This window comes from Ascidia mentula, chromosome 9 (assembly GCF_947561715.1).
Source record: "Ascidia mentula chromosome 9, kaAscMent1.1, whole genome shotgun sequence".
NCBI classification, from domain to species: domain Eukaryota; kingdom Metazoa; phylum Chordata; class Ascidiacea; order Phlebobranchia; family Ascidiidae; genus Ascidia; species Ascidia mentula.
The window spans coordinates 2,272,971-2,292,455 of record NC_138574.1 but is presented as its reverse complement, the minus strand read 5'-3'; the positions used below and the strand labels follow the sequence as shown (position 1 = coordinate 2,292,455).

Here is a 19,485-nt window from a genome sequence, read left to right as displayed (position 1 = left end):
CGATTAGGCCAGAAGCCCGCTAAACACAAAGCCTATTTGAAAATGAGTTATTTATTGGTCTGCGTGGACTTCGGCGGTGATTCCTGGGAATCGGCATTTTGGTCCATATTTAAAACATCAAACGTTTGAGAAGTTTGTGAGTAACCAGAGCGCTGTAACATATTTCGCAACCCAAGAGTATGAAAATTTACATCTATTTCGGAACCCAGTGATGGACGATATAATGATGGCATTTGCTGTATGACGCAGCCGATTTCAGCCAATGCCGTTTTGTGTGCATTACCAATGCAAACAGCGCTAAAGGATTTTTTCCGGTTGCAACTCCTAAATGATTCTAGAATGTCCTTGAAAAGTCATTAAATTTTTGTAAAATTTCCAACAAAAATTTAAAATGGAACGAATATTTACAGTAACAAATAAATTGTCAGTAACATTTAAGCCAGTATAGCGAAAAAAATGGACGAAAACATGTTTTTTTAAATTGCTTCAAGGCTTTCAGCGCCTTGGACTTACTTTGTGTGTTTCATCAGCAAACAATATTTATTGAGTCGACGGTACAAGGACTGAAAAAACTGTGAGGATTCACTAAATTTTCCACTCAGTGCAAACGACAGCCTTATGCAAACTTTGACACGCAAGCATAATCTTTAAAAGCAGTCCCCAAATATTTGTTCTGGCGGCCGCGCCATTTCAACATAAAGGCGATTACATGCGTGTCAAACGAATTTGGTCGCGGAACAGTTGCAAGGTTAATTCAAGATGATTAGTTTCGACTTGCTACTTGGGAAGATTGGGGAAGTGGGGCTAAGTCAGTTCATAGTTTTGGCTTTGCTCGGTTACAGTAACATGGTAGGAGGCTACCACGCTTTGCTGACCGTGTTCATCGCTTACCAACCAGATTACAGGTTTGTACTTGGTAAAACTATTGCTATAATCATGACAAGCACATAAACAAAACATTAGTAGATTAAACGTATTTAGTAGTATACATGACCACAACAAGGTAATCAAATAAATATGTTTTATATGTCACAAGCGCCCAAAATAGGAATCCGGTCTGCAACACACAAAATGGCCAAAAATGCCTTTCGAAAACTTATGAAAGGTTTTCTTATAGTATTTAATTTTCATAAACCCTGGAATGAAACTTATTGTCTGTTGGTAAAATATCTGTGGGTTAGGACGATCCGTAACATTTACTATTTGTTGGGTTGATACATTGTATAAATAGGCAAATGTAGATAACGTTTCGGCAGCGTTTCGAGTCTCTGCTGCAGACTTGAACGTTGAGATTAAACACACATCGCTGAATGAACAACAAAGCGAAGAAGTTTACGGCCTCAGTAGGCGGCGTTAACCTTTTCAGGCAAAATTCGCAGTTGGAAATGGGAGGGATGCAATTTTATAAGTGCTCAGTGAACCGGAACAGTCAGGGAACGCCGTTTCGATAAAAGATTTCTTGCCGTTGCGACGTTCTGGTTGTTGTGTCCCAAATAGTACACAAAAACACAATGGCCTATTTTTTTCTGTAATTCATTCCTTCCAGCAAGAATTTTCGGTTTCTGTTAACCCTGCAAATAAGTCTACGTTAAACATTACAGGTGTAATGTTCCGCCATTGGACAACTCAACGGCTTACCCCAACTTGACTGAATCTGACATTCTCAACTACACAACACCTTATGAACCATCGTATGAAGACTATGATACTTGCAAGAAGTAAATATTCATATTTTAAGTTTGTCATTATAAATTACCATTAGTTGCCTAAACCAATGCTACGTTTTAAAGTTTTCATTCGGCCACTACACCCAAAAACGTGTGTATAAAGGTGTGGTTTATATGTGAATAAACATAATATTTCTTTACAAATGCTTAATGCAAACAGATGGCCACTGTTCTGACCTATCATGTCTCATCAGCGCAGGCAAAGACCTCCTCTCTGTGGTGACTGTCATCAGCAGTTAGTCACCAAACTGGATGCAACCAATAGGAAAACAAGTGGCCGGCTAGATCGTCCACAAGAGTCACACCAAGCTGCACTGATAATACCTAAAAGGAATCTACACCAGGCACTAAATAAAGGCTTGTGTCAATACATTTACAGATACGACTACGATTACGGAGCATGCGATGGGACGTTGTCGTGCGTCGACCAATCAGTTGATTCCATCCAATGCGACCAGGGATATTGGTACGACCGTAGTCTTTTCACAGAAACTGTTATTACAGAGGTAAAACGTTTGCAACAAAACTATTGCTATTAAAATGACACTTTGTAACAGTTCAACCTTGTGTGCGACCGAAGTTACCTGTTACCACTTTCAACTTCAATGTATTATGTTGGAATGATGGTGGGATCAGTTCTGTTTGGAAATGTAGCTGACAGGTAATTTGCACTTCAGTAAAGGTTCATGTTGTGGATATGTCTACGTAACCGCTTGAAATACAATACGTCACTGTTTTATTTGATAAGTTGTATAACAGTCAGCGTATCTCTGAAAAGCGTAACATGCTGAAAATCTTCTCTGATGTTGTACGTTTTTAAGCGACTCTATCAGGGTTTCACAATGGGGGGTAATTGGACAGGACATTCACTGACAATAATACTTTCAATACTTTCGGCGATTTAGTTTTTTTTCATGAGTCACCACCAAAAGAAGGTCTTCAAATTTTTTTATAAATGATGGGGTTGGGATTGGATAGGTTGTCCAGTGCCCCAACGATTTAAAAAAATATGTGCTGGTCTCATCCATTGGTTGTATGAAAACCATGGAGACGTGTTTAGTGAACGCTGATGAAATCTTTTAGATTCGGTCGAAAACCAACTATGATCGCATCCATTGGTCTCGCAACTGCTTGCATGTTCGCCGGCACGTTTAGTGTGTCAGTGGAAATGTACATGGTGTTCAGAGTCCTAGTTGCTGGGTTCAATTACGGAGGCACTATAGGAACTTTCGTATACAGTAAGTTTCCTAGTGGTAAACAGCGGTTGGTTAAACAACTTATTAAGGACAAATAATTCGGTCACTAATTTGAGTTCCAGTTAACACTACAAACACAAAAATATTCCACTTTAGTATAATATTGGCTCTAGAGTCCTACACATATCATAACCTGTTTAATAACCCAACATGGATGTTACCAGTTAAAAGGCCTTTGACAAAATATAAAGCAACAAAATATAAAACTTCTAGTAATCCAAAATTACTCACAAATCATTCCTAACAAGATAGGACAGATCTGTGTTTATACCACCAAGCAAACTAGGCTGATTCTAAACAGTTGTCTTAATGACGTTTATCTTAATCTTGCTTTTATAGTAATGGAAGTAATAGGACCAAAGTGGCGAACTGCATTTGGGATGATCTACCAAATTTTCTTCTCCTTTGGATTCATGCTTCTTGGTGGGTTAGCGTACAACTGGAGGGACTGGCATGAGTTAATGGTAAGATCCAACACGTAAACTCACCGAGATGGCAGCAATTGGACATTACCAGGCATTACACCTTCAATATGTTTTTTTCAGCTCGTGGTGTCGATATTCAGCGCCCCGTTGCTCATCTTTGTCATCATCCTTCCTGAATCGCCTAGGTGGCTTTTCGCAATGGAAAAAGACAAGGAGGGAATAAGAGTAAGACAAAAACATCATTTGTATTGCTTCCTCTACAAGTTGTATTGCTTCTTCTTAGGGGACTTTTCAAAAATCATTGTGAAGCATTAATTGCGATTTAGATCGCTTTATACCAGGGGATTGTGGTGCGTGCGCCAGATAAAGCAAGCCAGTGATGAACAAAAAAACAATTTTAGACATCTTATTTTGCATGTTTTTGGTATTATAACATGTTCTAAGGGAGCAATTGCACCGTTTGCCCCTCCAGGATCCGTCCCTGTTTCCTTCATTGGTTATGTCGTTGAATAATAGGTAACAAAGCTGATGGCGAGGGTAAACGGAAAACATTTAAGTGAGGAAGACCTGGAAGAGGCGAAAAAAGCTGGAGAAGAGAAATTGGTATGAATAATAATCTGACCACAAACTGTGGCTACGCTCCAACAAACGTCATCATACTTCAGGAGAAAGCTGTTCAGAGAGAACCTGCCGCAAACTACTCGATTTTGGATCTGTTTCGAACCCCGAGGATTAGGTTGAATACCCTGAACGTCATGTTTAGTTGGTAGGAACTTTAGTTCAACAATTTTTTTGTTTATTTTTAACGAAAAATAGTGAAATAGTCTTCATTCTTCGTCTTAGCAATTCCAGCAATTATCAGCATGGCTATGATATAAAGTTCTATTGAATGGTTAAGATTTATTTATGCTTAAGGGATGCAAGTATAATCAATTTGTACTCGCAATACCTATTTTGACTTTAATTTCATGTATTTCTTTTGTAGGTTCGTTAACAGTTTGGTCTACTATGGAATTTCATTAAACGCGGGATCCTTGGCTGGAGATATCTTTGTCAATAATACACTAAGTATAACTCTATTTTTTTTCAAAACTTTTAAAAATTTACAGACTTTTTTTCCCGCTAGACGGCGTGTTTGAGATTGCTTCTTACATTTGCTGCATTCTGCTCATGGACAGAATCGGACGGCGAATACTTTTGTCAGCTTTGTTCTTTATAGCTGGTCTGGGCCTCCTTACAAGTGTGATAGTCAACGAATATGCAGGAGATAATCAATGTAAGTACGATTGACGACGAGCGGTTATTTCCTTGTTGTTATTTCAAAGATATTTAAATTAGAATCACGCACAAATTAAAAACCTAAGAAAAAAAACAGCAATTTGTGCGAATGCTTTTTGGAATTGGTTTTGAAAATTAACCGAGAGTTACCTTTTCTCAGCGCTGGTGACACTAGGTGTCGTATTTGCGTTCATTGCCAAATTCGGAATTTCCGGAGCTTTTGCGATAATTTACAACTTCACGTCCGAACTCTACCCAACGGTGGTCAGGTGACGAGTTCGACCAATCAAATTGTCGGCACTGTTTGAAATGCAAAGTTATATCTCGTTCAGGAGTAACGGAGTTGGAACCGGATCAATCGCAGCAAGGATCGGAGGAATCAGTGCACCTTACATAATATCTATTCAAAATTCAATATCCTGGCTGCCGAACTCAATATTCGGCACTATGGGTAGGAGCTATGTACAATATGAAAATGCTTGCTGTAAAATCCTAGCACTCAAAACGATTGTTAAACTTCAAATGCATATATTCGTTTAGTGAAAATTAATATAATTGTTTACAAACTCGGACTATACTTTTTGTATACAATGAACTTTTACAAGCAATGCTCCAGTGATTTCCTATAAACGCTCGTAAGACGAGGTGCGAGCAAACATTTTTACTTACTGGCCAAAAATTATGATAATACAGGCGGCCAATAATCTATGCATTTATGAAGTGGAGTGCTTACAGTACAGTTTATAAACTTATTTATTCATAATATTTTGCAACGGAAAAAGAAAAAAACGTACACTATTATTACATAATAATTTGACACTAATTCATACAAACTCCTGGTGGGCTAAATTGAAAGACTCAACGGCACAGATTTGACCCTTATAGGTGGATTTTGCCCATGTCTGAGTCGGACCACAGCACACTTAACGAAGAATTAAACCTAAATATTGTTTCTAGCTTTAATTGCTGGGGGACTTTCCCTGACATTTCAAGAAACGAACGGGAAACCAATGATGGAGACGATTGAACAGGCCGAAATATTTTACAAAACCGGAAAAGTCGTGGATTTGAACAAGATTGGCGACGACCGAAAAATGACGTAAGAATGACGTAATCTTTTTTAAGAGATACAAATGTCCAACCGATCCCACACTTGGGGCCTTACATAGTTAAATGCACGCATTTTCCAACGTGTTTTTTTTTGCTGACACGCAAATGGGATTGCAGGGATGAAGATGACCTGAAAATGGCTGATGAAGCTCAGGACAACAAGGCATACGAATACGATGAGACATCCGTTGGTGTCGCGTTTTAAGCAGACGTTTCGTTGTAAGCAAATGCATTCATCAAAACGAAGCTTTTATTGCATAACAGCATTTTTTGCACTGTAATTAATTCACACAGAACTCATCTGGAAAAAGCAGTTAGTTCTATTTGACGTTTCGGTTGTCTTTCAAAAACCTTTATAAGTATTTAAATGTTTGCCAGCAGAGTCCTGTGCGAATTATTATATATGTCTGGCAGACATAACCGTTATCACTGTAGTATTTACAAAGAAGCAATGAGATGTAGCAGTGCAACAAATACGTAAACATCAAACTGTGTGTTTTGGTGTAGATTTTTTTGTTATTTGACCCCAGAATTGCACCGGATTATACGTCAATTACATTTATTTAACATTTAAAAACTATTTCTATTTTTTGGCTCCCATTTACAGATTTTGGTAAAATTTTAACTTGTTTTTGCATGAGAAAGGTTGCGATTGTGCTGTGTACATATTCATTTAGATTTAGCAGTGAAAATAAATAGTATTTAGAACAACTACTGTGTGATGGAACTATGACAGCATTCCAGACGTCAATTTGTTGCTTGTGTTGCTGAGTCTTTTTAATGACGCTAAATATACCTTAGTTTGCAATTACGCGGGGTTGCTGATCCGCACACGTTTTAAAAGTTACGTAAATATCGAGTGAAAGTAGTGGTGGGATTGAAATATTTTAGCAACCGGTTCTTTTCCTTGCAGCATACCACAGTAACCGCGGGAATACAGTACTCAAAGTAAAGCATACACCTGCGCATAGGACTGTTAACAACCGGTTCTCTTACTTGCAGCATACCACAGTAACCGCGGCTGATTACTAAGTGCAAGTTGTTCTACTGACAATTCCGAGCTAAAAAAGGTTGCTGAGGCGGGCGTCAGTGTGCAATAATAGCATACAGACGAGGTTTTCGCCGATTCTTGTTGGACCGCTGTGTAAAATGGGGTATAGTACTGGCGCCGCACAGCATCTCACAAATGTAAGTGATCTATGCATTTACTTAGCTGAAACCACAAGAATGGCTGTGTGCATAAGAAAGGACCTGCAGACCGCCAAATGTTTGACGGAAGCTAATAGTAGTCGACAGTTCGCAATTCTATTTTCAAGAGCAGGTAGTATTGTGTAGTATTGGGGCGATAATTTCGCAGAAAGAAAACCTGTTAAAAATGATTAGTTACGACTTAATTCTCGAAAAAGTTGGTGAAATTGGGCTTTGTCAGATTGTGGTCGCTCTGTTGCTCAGCTACAGCGATGCGGTTTCCGGATATCATACTTTGGTAACTGTTTTTATTGCCTACGTTCCAAGTTACAGGTTAGTGGCCAATATTTGAAAAAACTAAATTTTTTAACTAAGTTCAGTTAAAAATATAATCTAATTCGTTGCTTTATTTAGAAGTTACGTCGATAGTTTATTCAAAACAAACAAATACATGATACCTGTGAAACCTTAATATAGGTGTAATGTTCCACCATTTGACAATTCGACGGCTTACCCCAACTTGACTGAATCTGATATTCTCAACTACACAACACCTTACGACCAACCATCACAAGAATACGATACTTGCGTAAAGTAAGTTTAGGCATTTCCTTAACTGTCTAACATGTAAAAGAAGTGTTAGATATTACGGGAACTGTGTGATTTAGGTATAGTTACAACTATGGTGAATGCGATGGGACGTTGTCGTGCGTGAATACGTCAGCTAATCACATCCCATGCGACCAAGGTTATTCGTACGACAGAAGTCTGTTCACTGAGAACGTCATAACAGAGGTGACCACAGACTAATAACTGTCTCAATATTTTAAAACCATCATATTTTCAGTTTAATCTTATTTGTGACCGAGAATATTTGAACCCTCTCTCCACCTCAATATATTACGTGGGATTTTTGGTCGGATCTTTGTTGTTTGGAAACACAGCTGACAGGTTGGTGGAAATCATTGCGATCGAAAAAAATTGTCGCCCACGGAAATTTTACTGTCCTACGCTTTTCCACGTGGTTGCCATGAATCTCCTAAATTACATTCAACATGTAAAGCAAGTGTCAAGGTTTGAAAAGAAATTCAAAGCTGATTAAATAATGCATGTGACGTCAGAGAACCTTGACATCCAATGTTAGCAATAGCAATAGTAGGACTGCAGAACGATATCTGCACAATATTGATTTCCCTAGCAGAAAGTTTTCGAAAGCTCCTTGCTTGTCACAATTGTGTGCTCAGTGCGTGATACTATAACACACGATATTCCACCAAACTGAAGAGATGCTGTTCCCACAGATATGGGCGAAAACCCACTCTCGTCGTGTCATCGGCTTTGGCGATTGCCTGCATGTTTGCAATGTCCTACAGCGTTTCGGTTGAGATGTACATGGTGTTCCGCGCTCTCGTTGCCGGCTTCAACTATGGACACGTCGTCGCAACGTTCGTGTATAGTAAGCCAATAAAAAATTGTTGGTATGGTAACCTGGACATCAATCAAAGTAGACCTAACCGGTTTTATTTCGTTAGGCTTTGTTCAACTATTGCATGGGTTTGGGTTTTTCTTTTGAAATTCTCTGCTTAAAGTAAATATATTAAAATAGGTACGTGCGATACCAGTGCTGTGCAAGTTAGCATAAGAAACTTGTGCCCGAAATTGTGTGAATAATCGGCATAGGCAGAGAATAGGCCCAACATAAGGGGAAAGATTAATTGCAGGTCAATTGTTAAATCTTTTGCAAACAAGCACACCCTAACGTTCTCCACGACCTGTCAAGGTCAACAGTGCCACTTTAGGCGTAAACGTTTAATAACCACAGGAGCTTGAACTTACGATGTGTACAGAGCGCATGCAGGTAATGTGTTCATTGACGTTGGGCTTATGTAACGTTTTTTTAATATAGTTTTTTTGACCGGAGCGGGATTTAAACCCAGGACATCCTGGGCATGAATCCCGAACAGCTTATTTTCTTGGAAAAACAGTGCGCTATAACGTACGTACACTGCCAACAAGCTCAATACATCGGGCAATATTGCGAAAAACATTGCGACAAAGAATGAGTCAAAAGGAATAGTTATACACCAGACACAACAACAATGAAAACCAATGTGCGCAGTTTTACAACACGGTATGGAGGATATCATGCTTATCATGAGAAAACCACTGTTAGAGAAACGACTGAATAGCACCAGAGTTTTAGCGATGTGGACACAGGGATTTTATAAGCCATTATATACAACACGTTGCCGCAGGACCAAACTAACCGTAGTCTTATCATTTCGTCTGCATTGTATCATTCTTTTTTGAGCTTTAACTCACATTTCAGTATGTTGCGCCCTGGTTACACCTAATGAATCGAGTGGAACTTTGCAAAAGGTTGTGAGGGAAACATTTTATGAATGAGTCTTTCTAAATAAATGCCGACATCTTTAGAAACACCTGAGCAGTAGCGTAATGAATACTCTGTAAACAGTCATGTTGTGTTCTTTATAGTCATGGAGAATATCGGTACGAAGTGGAGGACGACAATAGGAATGATCTACCAAATATTCTTCTCAATCGGTTTCATGATAGTTGGCGCCCTGGCTTATAACTGGAGGAATTGGCATGACCTATTGGCAAGTACAATAACGACGTTTCCCAAACGCTTACTGCCAGAGTTAGCTACAAAAAACGGTTTCGCCTGCATTGGCATCATCAGTTTCTACAAACAGATAAACAAGATATCTTATTTAAATTGAACAATGCTGTAATTTTGAATAAGAAACTCAGGATTTGTGTGTGACTAAAGCTGAAATTTTCTGTCGCTTTTGAAACAGACACAAGTGACTTAATTTGAACACATTTGCAGCTTGTTGCTTCCATCTTCAGTTGTCCACTTCTTATCATTGTCATCATCCTTCCGGAGTCCCCGAGATGGCTTTTCGCCATGGAGAAAGATAAGGAGGGGATACGGGTGAGAACCAAGATTTTGAATGAATTGTTGTTGGTGACCGCAAACCCACAATCAAAATTAAATCATCTGTATTTTGTGCAACAAAGAACACAAGCAAAATATGGGCATGGGCACCGATAAAACCATAAAGGTTATCGAGCCAGGTACCAATGTGAAGGTGATTTCCTCAATGAGAATCTTACTTTGCAGCTAGTTGCACTAGGAGGTGATGGGTACAACAGGCAACATTAAACACTAGGTGGCCGCACGCAATAATTTCCTTTGATCCTTTAGCCACTGTCAACATTTCTCTTTTTGTGATCACTCTGTTATCGTTATCAAATATTCAAATCCAACATGCATCCCGTAACTTCTACATGACAAAAAATTGCAGTAATGTAAAGGCGTTTCATTTACCGTGATGTGTTGTTTGATGAGGTGGCAAAGCTGATGGCAAGAATCAACAAAAAGCAACTAACAGAGGAAGACTTGAACGAGGCTAAAGAGGCTGGAGAAGCAAAAATGGTAACGTTGCATGTTACCTTACTACAAAGCAGTATTTACAATTTAACGACCACTGAATCTTACAGAAAGAAGCAGGGCAAGAAAACTCATCAAAGAAGTATTCAATTCTGGACCTTTTCAAAACTCCAGGGTTGAGAATTACTTCTTTTAAAGTCATGTTCAGCTGGTGATTAAGCACATAACTTTGTGAACTTCGGTAGTTGATTTTGAGCATTTGCGATACTTTAGGAATCAAAAACAATGCGTTCTGGGTTCATGGTAATGTTAATTGCGTAATATAAACTTTTATTTTAAAGATATATATTTGGGATTAGAATTATGAGCAATTTCAAATGGATCTGTAGCTAATTATATTGTGTTTGTGAACAGGTTTGTCAACAGTTTGGTCTATTACGGAGTCTCACTAAACGCAGGATCCCTGGCTGGTGATATTTTTGTTAACAACACTCTAAGTATAAGCAACTACCTCAGTGTCTCGTGACATTTTTTCCAAAACTTTTCTTTCCGTTAGACGGCGTGTTTGAGATTGCTTCCTATCTGACTTGTATGATTCTAATGGACAGAATCGGACGACGAATCCTTCTTTCTGCAATGTTTACCATTTCGGGTTTGGGGCTCGTTGCAAGTGTGATCGTCAATGAATACGCAGGCAACAATGAGTGTACGTTTTAAGCTTGTTTCATTTGGAGCACAGTAAGCTGTTACAAGTCCTGTGGGAGTTTTATAAGTTGATTGCAGCTTTGGTGTACCTTACAATGATCTTGGCAGTTAAATAGCCAAGCAAGACTTTGTGTTTGTGGAGGCTACTGGTAGTAGTCCCCACTGATACAGCTCAATATGAAAAACATTATTAGCTCTATCGTTGATATATTAATTGAAAAAATCTTTAGTTGAGTAATTCAAGTTGATGCATTTTTGTTTCACAATAATTTTTAACACAAAAGTATCACAAGAATTTATTGTTTGTTATAGCTCTTACGACACTAGGTGTCGTGTTTGCGCTTGTCGCAAAGTTTGGGATTGCTGGAGCATTTGCGATCATTTACAACTTCACAGCTGAACTCTACCCAACTGTACTGAGGTAGGTCGCTGTTATCCTGGTACAATGTTATTTGTAGATTTCCCACGACTTGCCAGGTGAAACAACCTATCGTTTGTCAACTTATATCCATTTATTCTCTGCAAGTGAACTGGCAATGATCTTTGAAAACACCAAAATTTTTGCAAAGAATGTATTTAGTTTCAGTCAGATATATTTGTGTTGCCTGTGCTCAAGTTGTATGTGTATTCCTTATATATTGTTTCGGGAGTATTTCCTTAAAAACTGTGCATCATCCAGGAGTAACGGAGTCGGCAACGGTTCAATTGCTTCACGAATCGGTGGAATCAGTGCACCTTACATCATATCCATTCAAAATTCAATATCCTGGCTTCCCAACTCCATATTTGGGGTGTTTGGTAAGAAAAGATACCTTGAAGCAATTCTGTTTACCAAACCCGACAAAGGAGGATTATTTACCATTAAAACACCTTGCGGTATCCAAACAACATGTCCGATTTTCTAGTGTACAGAAACGTATTCCAGTGAAATGAATGATCGATAGACGATGGTTGAAATCGTCAATTTAATGCCAAGCGAAGTTTCCTGCTATTAATAAAAAGATAGCAAGAAAAACTCCTATCAAAAAGTACAAAGCTTAGTGCAAAAAAAAAACGCTTTAGCTCCTATGGGCAAAAAGGGCATATCGTTCATAGTAATAGGTGAAAAAATAAAATAAAAATCTAATAGCAATCTTTTTTACAGCTTTGACCGCCGGTCTGCTATCATTAACTTATCCCGAAACCAACGGCAAACCGATGATTGAAACAATCGAACAAGCAGAAATATTTTACAAAACCGGTGACGTTGTCGATCTCAACAAGATTGGTAACGACAAAAGTGTGACGTAAGTATGACCTCAATTCAATGATAGGGTCGGTATACAATGCTTATGAAACGCAAGATACAACTACAACAAAATGTGTCAAATCTCTCATAAAATTTTGTGACGGGCCTATTAGTATTGCATTGCTTTTTTATATTCTTAAATTGCAGAAAATTTCGATACAACAATAATATTTAAGTTTACATCGCAACAGGGACAAAGACCTTCCACTCGGAAATGTTGGTGAAGACAATAAAGGTTTTACTGAAGATTGGGACGGTCGTGGTGTAAGATTTTGAAGTTAAATCTATCCCATGGATCCTTTGGGATAAAATGCTTCAATCAAAACAATTTCGTAGCCCAGCCTATTTTAGTGTAGCGAGATACAACAGCTTGCGAATTCATAAATCTGTAGTCTAATTGGACTAAAAATGCTTAATTTGCTATTTGATTATAAATGTGAATAAAAAATGTACTTTCGTGTTGTTTTGTGAGCAAAGAGAGACGTTTTTGTGACGGTGGAAAAATTAAAACACATTTATATATGGGTGAAGAATGCTGATTGAAATTACACAAAATACGCGTCATCTTTTTAAAAACGTCGATATCTCCACGCATGAAATATAGACTATAGGTAAATAGGTAGCATAGGTAAACATGTATCTGTGTTAAGCAGCATGAGGGGAATGCTCCCATCCAAGTCTAGGTGGCCTATGATTGTCACAATGGGCATGAATTTTACGATTTGCTCTGGAACCAAGGGATTTGAAAAGGTGTATTTGTAGAAGCAAACGGTCCTGTTCAAATGTATAGGTAATGGTGCGTTTCTCCCGTTCACCACAACGCCCTCTCCCATTAGCCCTGCTTCCCCTGCTGGCACACCTGTTCAATTCACAATAAAACTTAACAACGCTGGTGGTTTGGTTTTGAACGAACACGAACTAAAATTAAACACGTAAACGTGTAACATTGAAAATCAACACATTTCGTTTACATTTTGCTCTTGAGCTTAAATATTTTGCCTTTATTGCTTTCTCAATTGACCCAAGGCGAAATGCAGTGAGACATGCATGCAGCACGCCAGACCAACTTTGCAGACGGTTCTTTGTGTTTGCTTTACGTCATGCCTTTCTGCTCATCAAAAGCTTACGATGTGACGACATTGTGACATTTTCGCTGATAAATGTGTTTGCCAAACGTTACTGCAGTGTTCCAAAGTCAAAACTGGAAACAAAGCGTAGGTTGGTGTTAGAAGGCGGAAGTTTAGGATAGGTTTTTACTGCCAGAACACTCTTACATCGGAAACATTGGGTAGGTTTTGTAAGTGAGCTCAGAAAAGTTACACAGTCCACGATGATTAGCTTTGATAGCTTGTTGAAAAAAGTCGGGGAAGTAGGGATTAGTCAGGTTGTCGTTGCTCTTTTACTCGGCTACACTTTCACCATCAGTGGTTACCACGCACTGGCAACGGTGTTTATTGCATATGAGCCACAATACAGGTCAGTTTATGGTACACTGTAGATTTTAACACTTTTGGCAATACATTTTACACGCAATCTTGGTCACCAATTAAACCTGCACTTTAATACAGGTGCAATGTTCCGCCATTGGACTACTCCACGGCTTTCCCCAACTTGACTGAATCTGATATTCTCAACTACACAACACCTTACGACCCTACGACAGGGGAGTACGATACTTGTTCAAAGTAAGTTCGACTTTTTACAAGAAAATTTAAACGTGAAACTCTATAAATAAATTGTTACTGATGCTGCCAGGCATATTTTATTGCTGAATATTCAGCAGTGAAACTCCTTTAAAAAAGATATGTTCGTTTTCCTTTGTTTTTAGATATGGTTACGACTACAACAAATGTGATGGGACGTTGTCTTGCGTTAATAAATCAGCCAAACACATTACGTGTGACAAAGGATATTGGTACGACAGAAGTCTGTTCACAGAGACTGTTGTTACAGAGGTAACTTAAGGGGTTAACAAAGATGCAAAATATGTTAGGATTCTACAGTACTGTATGTTGCTGTATTTTTCCGCAGTTCAACCTTGTGTGCGACCGAAGTTACCTGATACCGCTTTCAACTTCAATGTATTACGTGGGAATGTTGATCGGGTCGTTTCTGTTTGGAAATGCGGCCGACAGGTTTGTGTACAACAAATTTCAATTTCTTTATTACTTTTTTGGCTTAGATTGTCATATTATAATGAAATTTTTTTCGTTGAAAAGAATAAATAAAAAAATTGGTTAGATTGCTTTTATTTTTCTTAACTTTCCCTGGAAGGATTTATTTGAAACTTAAACGATCAATCTCCTTTAAGCAACTTATATGTTAACATCCACCAGTCACATAGAACCTGTAGTGCCACCTATAATTTATATATTTATTACTATTTGTGACTGCCACAGGTACGGCCGAAAACCGATAATGATCGTCTCGGCGATTCTTGCGACAGCAAGCATGTTTGCCTTGTCATACAGCACCTCAGTTGCCATGTACTCAATTTTCAGAGCCTGCATCGCATGCTTTAACTACGGGGGAATCATTGGCACTTTCGTGTACAGTAAGTTATAGAAACACAAATTGTTAGCAGCAAGGTTGATAAAAACGTTTCAATGATAAAAAAACAAAACCATGTCTAATCACCTTATGCTCGGAAACACACCCATCGTTGAATGTTAATTGCCCCTTTTCTTTTTCCATGTCATTTCGTTTCACATGCATTTAGGGTTCTACATATGAAGGCTCCCCGACTAACGTAAAGGTGTGTAGCATTCATTATAATAGTAGCTGAGTAAAACTTTTAAGTCAATCTTTCAGACAGCTCTTTTAAAGATGTTTTTATTTTTGTCAGAAAAATATATTTCGCCCTGAAAAGGGCATCATCATTTTCTGCAAAGTGTACAAAACAACGTAAAATAACTAAGTAGAAGTCTGCCACATAAAGGAAAGTACCTTGATAAAAATAAAAAAAAATAAAAAAATTAACATTAAAAAATTAAAAATTAGAGAATGCAAATAAAAAACCTGGATATGTAAGAAAAGAACTAGTAACTGACTGAAAGTATAATTCCAACAAAAAATATGTCGCCCAAAACCTGACAAACCTCGCGAGCAAGTCCAACATCTGAATGTACAGCCTACCAGGGTGGCTTGGTTCACCGATCCGGTGTTGTTTATTGTTTTTTCATCGGCATTCATTATAATAAACAAAATCATGCCTAAGCACTTTACTCGGGCCAACATCCTGCGTCGAATGTTATTTGCCTTTTCATTTTTTCCTGTCATTTTTCTTTACCTGCATTAAGGGTTCTATATATGAAGGCTGCTTGGTGTAGCATTCTAGGTTTGGCGTTATATTGCATGAAGTTTACTGTGTGCAGTAGTTTGTTTATCCAAGGTATGTTCAATATAAATGATGGTTGTTGGTAGTGGAGAGAACGTGACTCCGATTAACGCTGCTAGTTATCATAATCTTGAGTACATTGTGTTTGTTTAGTTATAGAAATTGTCGGCCCGAAATGGAGAACACCATTTGGATTAGGCACTCAAATAATTCTTCCATTGGGATTCCTCATACTGAGTGGAATGGCTTACGAATGGAGGAATTGGCATAACCTGATGGCAAGTTACAGTTCGAACATAATGATGTCCCATCTGTATATTTTGTTGTCGAAAACTTAGCCCATTATATACGAGCCGTAATGTCATAGAAGTTTCCGCAAAATTGACTCAATATTATCGCTGATTAGCCATTAAATGCATGCAATAGATTCAAGTAATAAATAAGAATGGTTAGAGCAGTGGTTTTCATAATGGGGCGTTCACACCACCTGCAAAATTTTGCTTGGTCGCAGAGGTTTAATACACAATAAACAAAACTCTTGTCCTGCTTTTTGCAAAACTATCCTTATTTGTAAAATTTTACCAATCGGTTGTTGACACAATAAACGGAACTTTTGTCCTATTGTCAATGCAATAAGGTTCTTCTGGCGGAGTAATTGCCGGTGTAAAAATAAAAATGATGTCCTTATTGATAAGAATCCAAAATACAAATAGCCTAACACCGTATGTTTTTCTGTTTAGGACTCGGCAATTTTTGAAAACAATGTTTGGCCTAAGACAAAAGAGATTGCGTTGGAGAAATATTATCGTTAGAATATTCGAGACAGTTGTACTGTCATTTTCTTAATAATAACAATCTTACACACAGCTCGCCGTTTCTATCGCCAGTTCCCCTCTTCTTATCTTTGTCATCATCCTTCCCGAGTCACCGAGGTGGCTTTTCGCCATGAAAAGGGATGAGGAAGGAATAAGGGTAAAGTCAAAAAAACTTAGTTGTTTCCGATTGTTTTTGCATTTGATGTTCGCTCCTGGATACGTCCACATGACGTTTCTATGTTCTAATTCTTCTATGTGCAACCAACTTTTTCTATGTTGTTGTAATGAAGGTAACGAAACTTATGGCGAGGATCAACAAAAAGGAATTAAGCGAAGAGGATTTGGATGAAGCAAGAAAAGCTGGCGATGAAACATTGGTATAAGCACTCTTTTGTACAATCTAGGAAAACAACACTTTGCCCTTTCAGTACTAAATATATTTTTCATTTCTCGGCCAGATCCTATGTATTCTTTGCAAAGCTGCTGTGGTATTTATTTTAACGATACCATGGTTTTGCAATCTGTGGCCCTGACCAACCTAACTCACAAACAACAAGTTTTACTACTAACTTTCTAATGTGGTATACAGAAGGAAACTTCGCGAAGGAAACAGACGTCCAAACACTCATACCTAGACCTGTTCAGAACCAGAGGGTTAAGACTAACATCTTTGAACATTATGTTCAACTGGTAATTGAAATAATGCAGCACATAATGTAGTTTTACTGATGTTTGGTTTATGCTGGAAATAAAGCAAGGGGTGACAAATTGTTTCAAATTATAGCTACGACACAAACGTTAACCTCGGGGGGGGGGAATAGTTAACGTAAAAAGTTGTTCTTCAGTTAATTTTGCAAAAAAATAAAAAATTGTTTACTGATGGTATTGAAGCAACTTGATTTTTCTTGCAGGTTTGTCAACAGTTTGGTCTACTATGGAGTTTCCTTAAATGCGGGGTCACTGGCTGGTGACATCTTTGTCAATAACATTCTGAGTAAGGTTTTTTTTCAATCTATGATCCATTAGTTGTAACCTTTGTTTTGAAAGAAATGCTACGATTTTGTGAATGTACAACGTGGCATCAAAAAAGTAAAATTTATGCCCCTTAATTTTTACCAGACGCCGTTTTCGAGATATCAGCTTCCGTGGTTTGTATGTTGTTTATGGATCGAATAGGTCGTCGGATTCTTATAGCAGGAATGTTTATTGTTGCTGGAGTTGGACTTATTGCCAGTGTGATAGTCAACGAGTACGCGGGAGGTAACCAAGGTATAACAAAACTTGACATTGGCATTGTGCAAAAAGAGTCAAAAACATTTGAAATATATGATTTAAACGTAAGATCCAGCGCATTGTAAGAAAACGTTTTGTGTAAAACTAAAAAAATTTGCCCTAAAATTCAAAAAATCTAAGAGTGCTAATCATGGTGTATTCTTGTCTAGATCTAGTAACACTTGGTGTTGTATTTGCTTTCATCGGAAAATTCGGTATCTCTGGATCATTTTCGATTATTTACAACTTCACGGCTGAACTTTACCCGACAGTATTAAGGTATAAACTGTAATTGAGTATTTAAAGAATGTTCGTTGATTTTTGCTTTGGTAAGGGTGGGATTCGAACCCACGCTAACAAACTTTGCCAAAGCAAACGTTACGCTCAAGTGATTACAACCGTTCTGTCGATGGTCATGTATGGGCGCTTGTATTTGAATCCGGTTTAAAGAACACATTTACTTATTTTCCAGGAGTAACGGAGTCGGAAACGGTTCAATAGCTTCACGAATTGGAGGAATTAGTGCACCTTACATCATATCACTGCAGAGCCAAGTATCATGGCTTCCGAACTCCCTATTTGGAGTGATGGGTATATTACACTTTTTATAAACGTCAAATCTAAAATAGAACTTCCTTGCTTGTATGTTATGTTCAAATGCTGGTCATTGGTTTTCCAATGCTCGTTGCAGCTGTGGTCGCTGGGCTTTTATCTCTTAAATTTCCCGAAACCAACGGCAAACCGATAATGGAAACTATCGAACAAGCAGAAATATTTTTCAAAACCGGTGAAGTTGTCGATCTCAACAAGCTTAATGACGACAAAAGTGTGACGTAAGTATGATGTCTTTAATCATAGGGTCATTATAGAACGCTTAGCATACGCAAGGTACAACTTTGAACATGTAAGCACAAAATGCGTCAAATCTCTCATAGAATTTTGCGACAGGCTTATTACTATTGCATTGCTTTCTAATGTTCTTGTAAACAAAATTACAACAATAATATTTAAATTTATATCACAACAGGGACAAAGACCTTCCACTCGGAAATGTTGGTGAAGACAACAAAGGTTTCGTCGAAGATTGGGACGACTGTGGTGTGAAATTTTGAAGTTAATTCTATTCCATGGACCCTTTGGGATAGATAGAATGCTACAATAAAAACCAAATTCGTGGCTTTACCTCTTTTAGTGTATCGAGATTTGCACTGCTTGAGAATTTATAATTCATGGAAAGAATTTCCGCAAAAATTAAAAATCTTTCAAAAAACACTACAAAAAGACATCTTGTAGTGCAATATATTTAAAAGAATATATCGTGTTGATAAACACGTGCACACGTGTCACCCACGTGCTTCTTGCTGCCAAAGGAACATGCACGCCTCTGTTATCGGTCTTCTATCGTGCGTGACTTTTTTTGTGTTTTTCACCAAGGTTTGCTACTTTATTTATTGTTGAACACATTACGTAAATTACCCCATGATTTCCACGTCTTTATTTATTCTCAATCGCATCACTTCTTCTTTAAATTAGCTATTTCCCTTAATTTTCGCGTTTATTTTTATGTTCTTTTTTATCTTGAAGTAATTAGACCACGGGTGACGCTCGGCATGGTTATTCCCGCGTCTCCCTGCCCACACTCTCACGTTCCTCATTTCCATTAATC

General features: G+C 38.0%; 3 protein-coding genes across 3 annotated transcripts; all 3 read left to right on the top strand.

Moving 5' to 3' along the window:
* Positions 1-759: 759 nt before the first annotated feature.
* On the top strand, positions 760-6,001 carry LOC145913792 (organic cation transporter protein-like). The gene is made up of 15 exons (XM_083001548.1): positions 760-905; positions 1,602-1,718; positions 2,107-2,233; positions 2,285-2,388; positions 2,811-2,965; positions 3,323-3,447; positions 3,529-3,633; positions 3,925-4,011; positions 4,074-4,174; positions 4,394-4,476; positions 4,535-4,684; positions 4,847-4,955; positions 5,019-5,137; positions 5,644-5,785; positions 5,914-6,001. Exons 1-15 carry the CDS (start codon positions 760-762, stop codon positions 5,999-6,001), a joined length of 1,758 nt encoding a protein of 585 aa, XP_082857674.1.
* A 1,170-nt stretch (positions 6,002-7,171) lies between these two features.
* LOC145913445 (organic cation transporter protein-like) lies at positions 7,172-12,563 on the top strand. Its single transcript, XM_083001098.1, has 15 exons — positions 7,172-7,317; positions 7,462-7,578; positions 7,653-7,779; positions 7,832-7,935; positions 8,286-8,440; positions 9,481-9,605; positions 9,839-9,943; positions 10,361-10,447; positions 10,513-10,613; positions 10,817-10,899; positions 10,959-11,108; positions 11,420-11,528; positions 11,787-11,905; positions 12,252-12,388; positions 12,543-12,563. Exons 1-15 carry the CDS (start codon positions 7,172-7,174, stop codon positions 12,561-12,563), a joined length of 1,686 nt encoding a protein of 561 aa, XP_082857224.1.
* A 1,130-nt stretch (positions 12,564-13,693) lies between these two features.
* Positions 13,694-18,931, top strand: LOC145913791 (organic cation transporter protein-like). The gene is made up of 15 exons (XM_083001547.1): positions 13,694-13,871; positions 13,964-14,080; positions 14,224-14,350; positions 14,427-14,530; positions 14,795-14,949; positions 15,886-16,010; positions 16,600-16,704; positions 16,838-16,924; positions 17,137-17,237; positions 17,459-17,541; positions 17,667-17,816; positions 17,990-18,098; positions 18,292-18,410; positions 18,511-18,652; positions 18,847-18,931. Exons 1-15 carry the CDS (start codon positions 13,726-13,728, stop codon positions 18,929-18,931), a joined length of 1,755 nt encoding a protein of 584 aa, XP_082857673.1. The 5' UTR covers positions 13,694-13,725.
* The last annotated feature ends 554 nt before the right edge of the window (positions 18,932-19,485 follow it).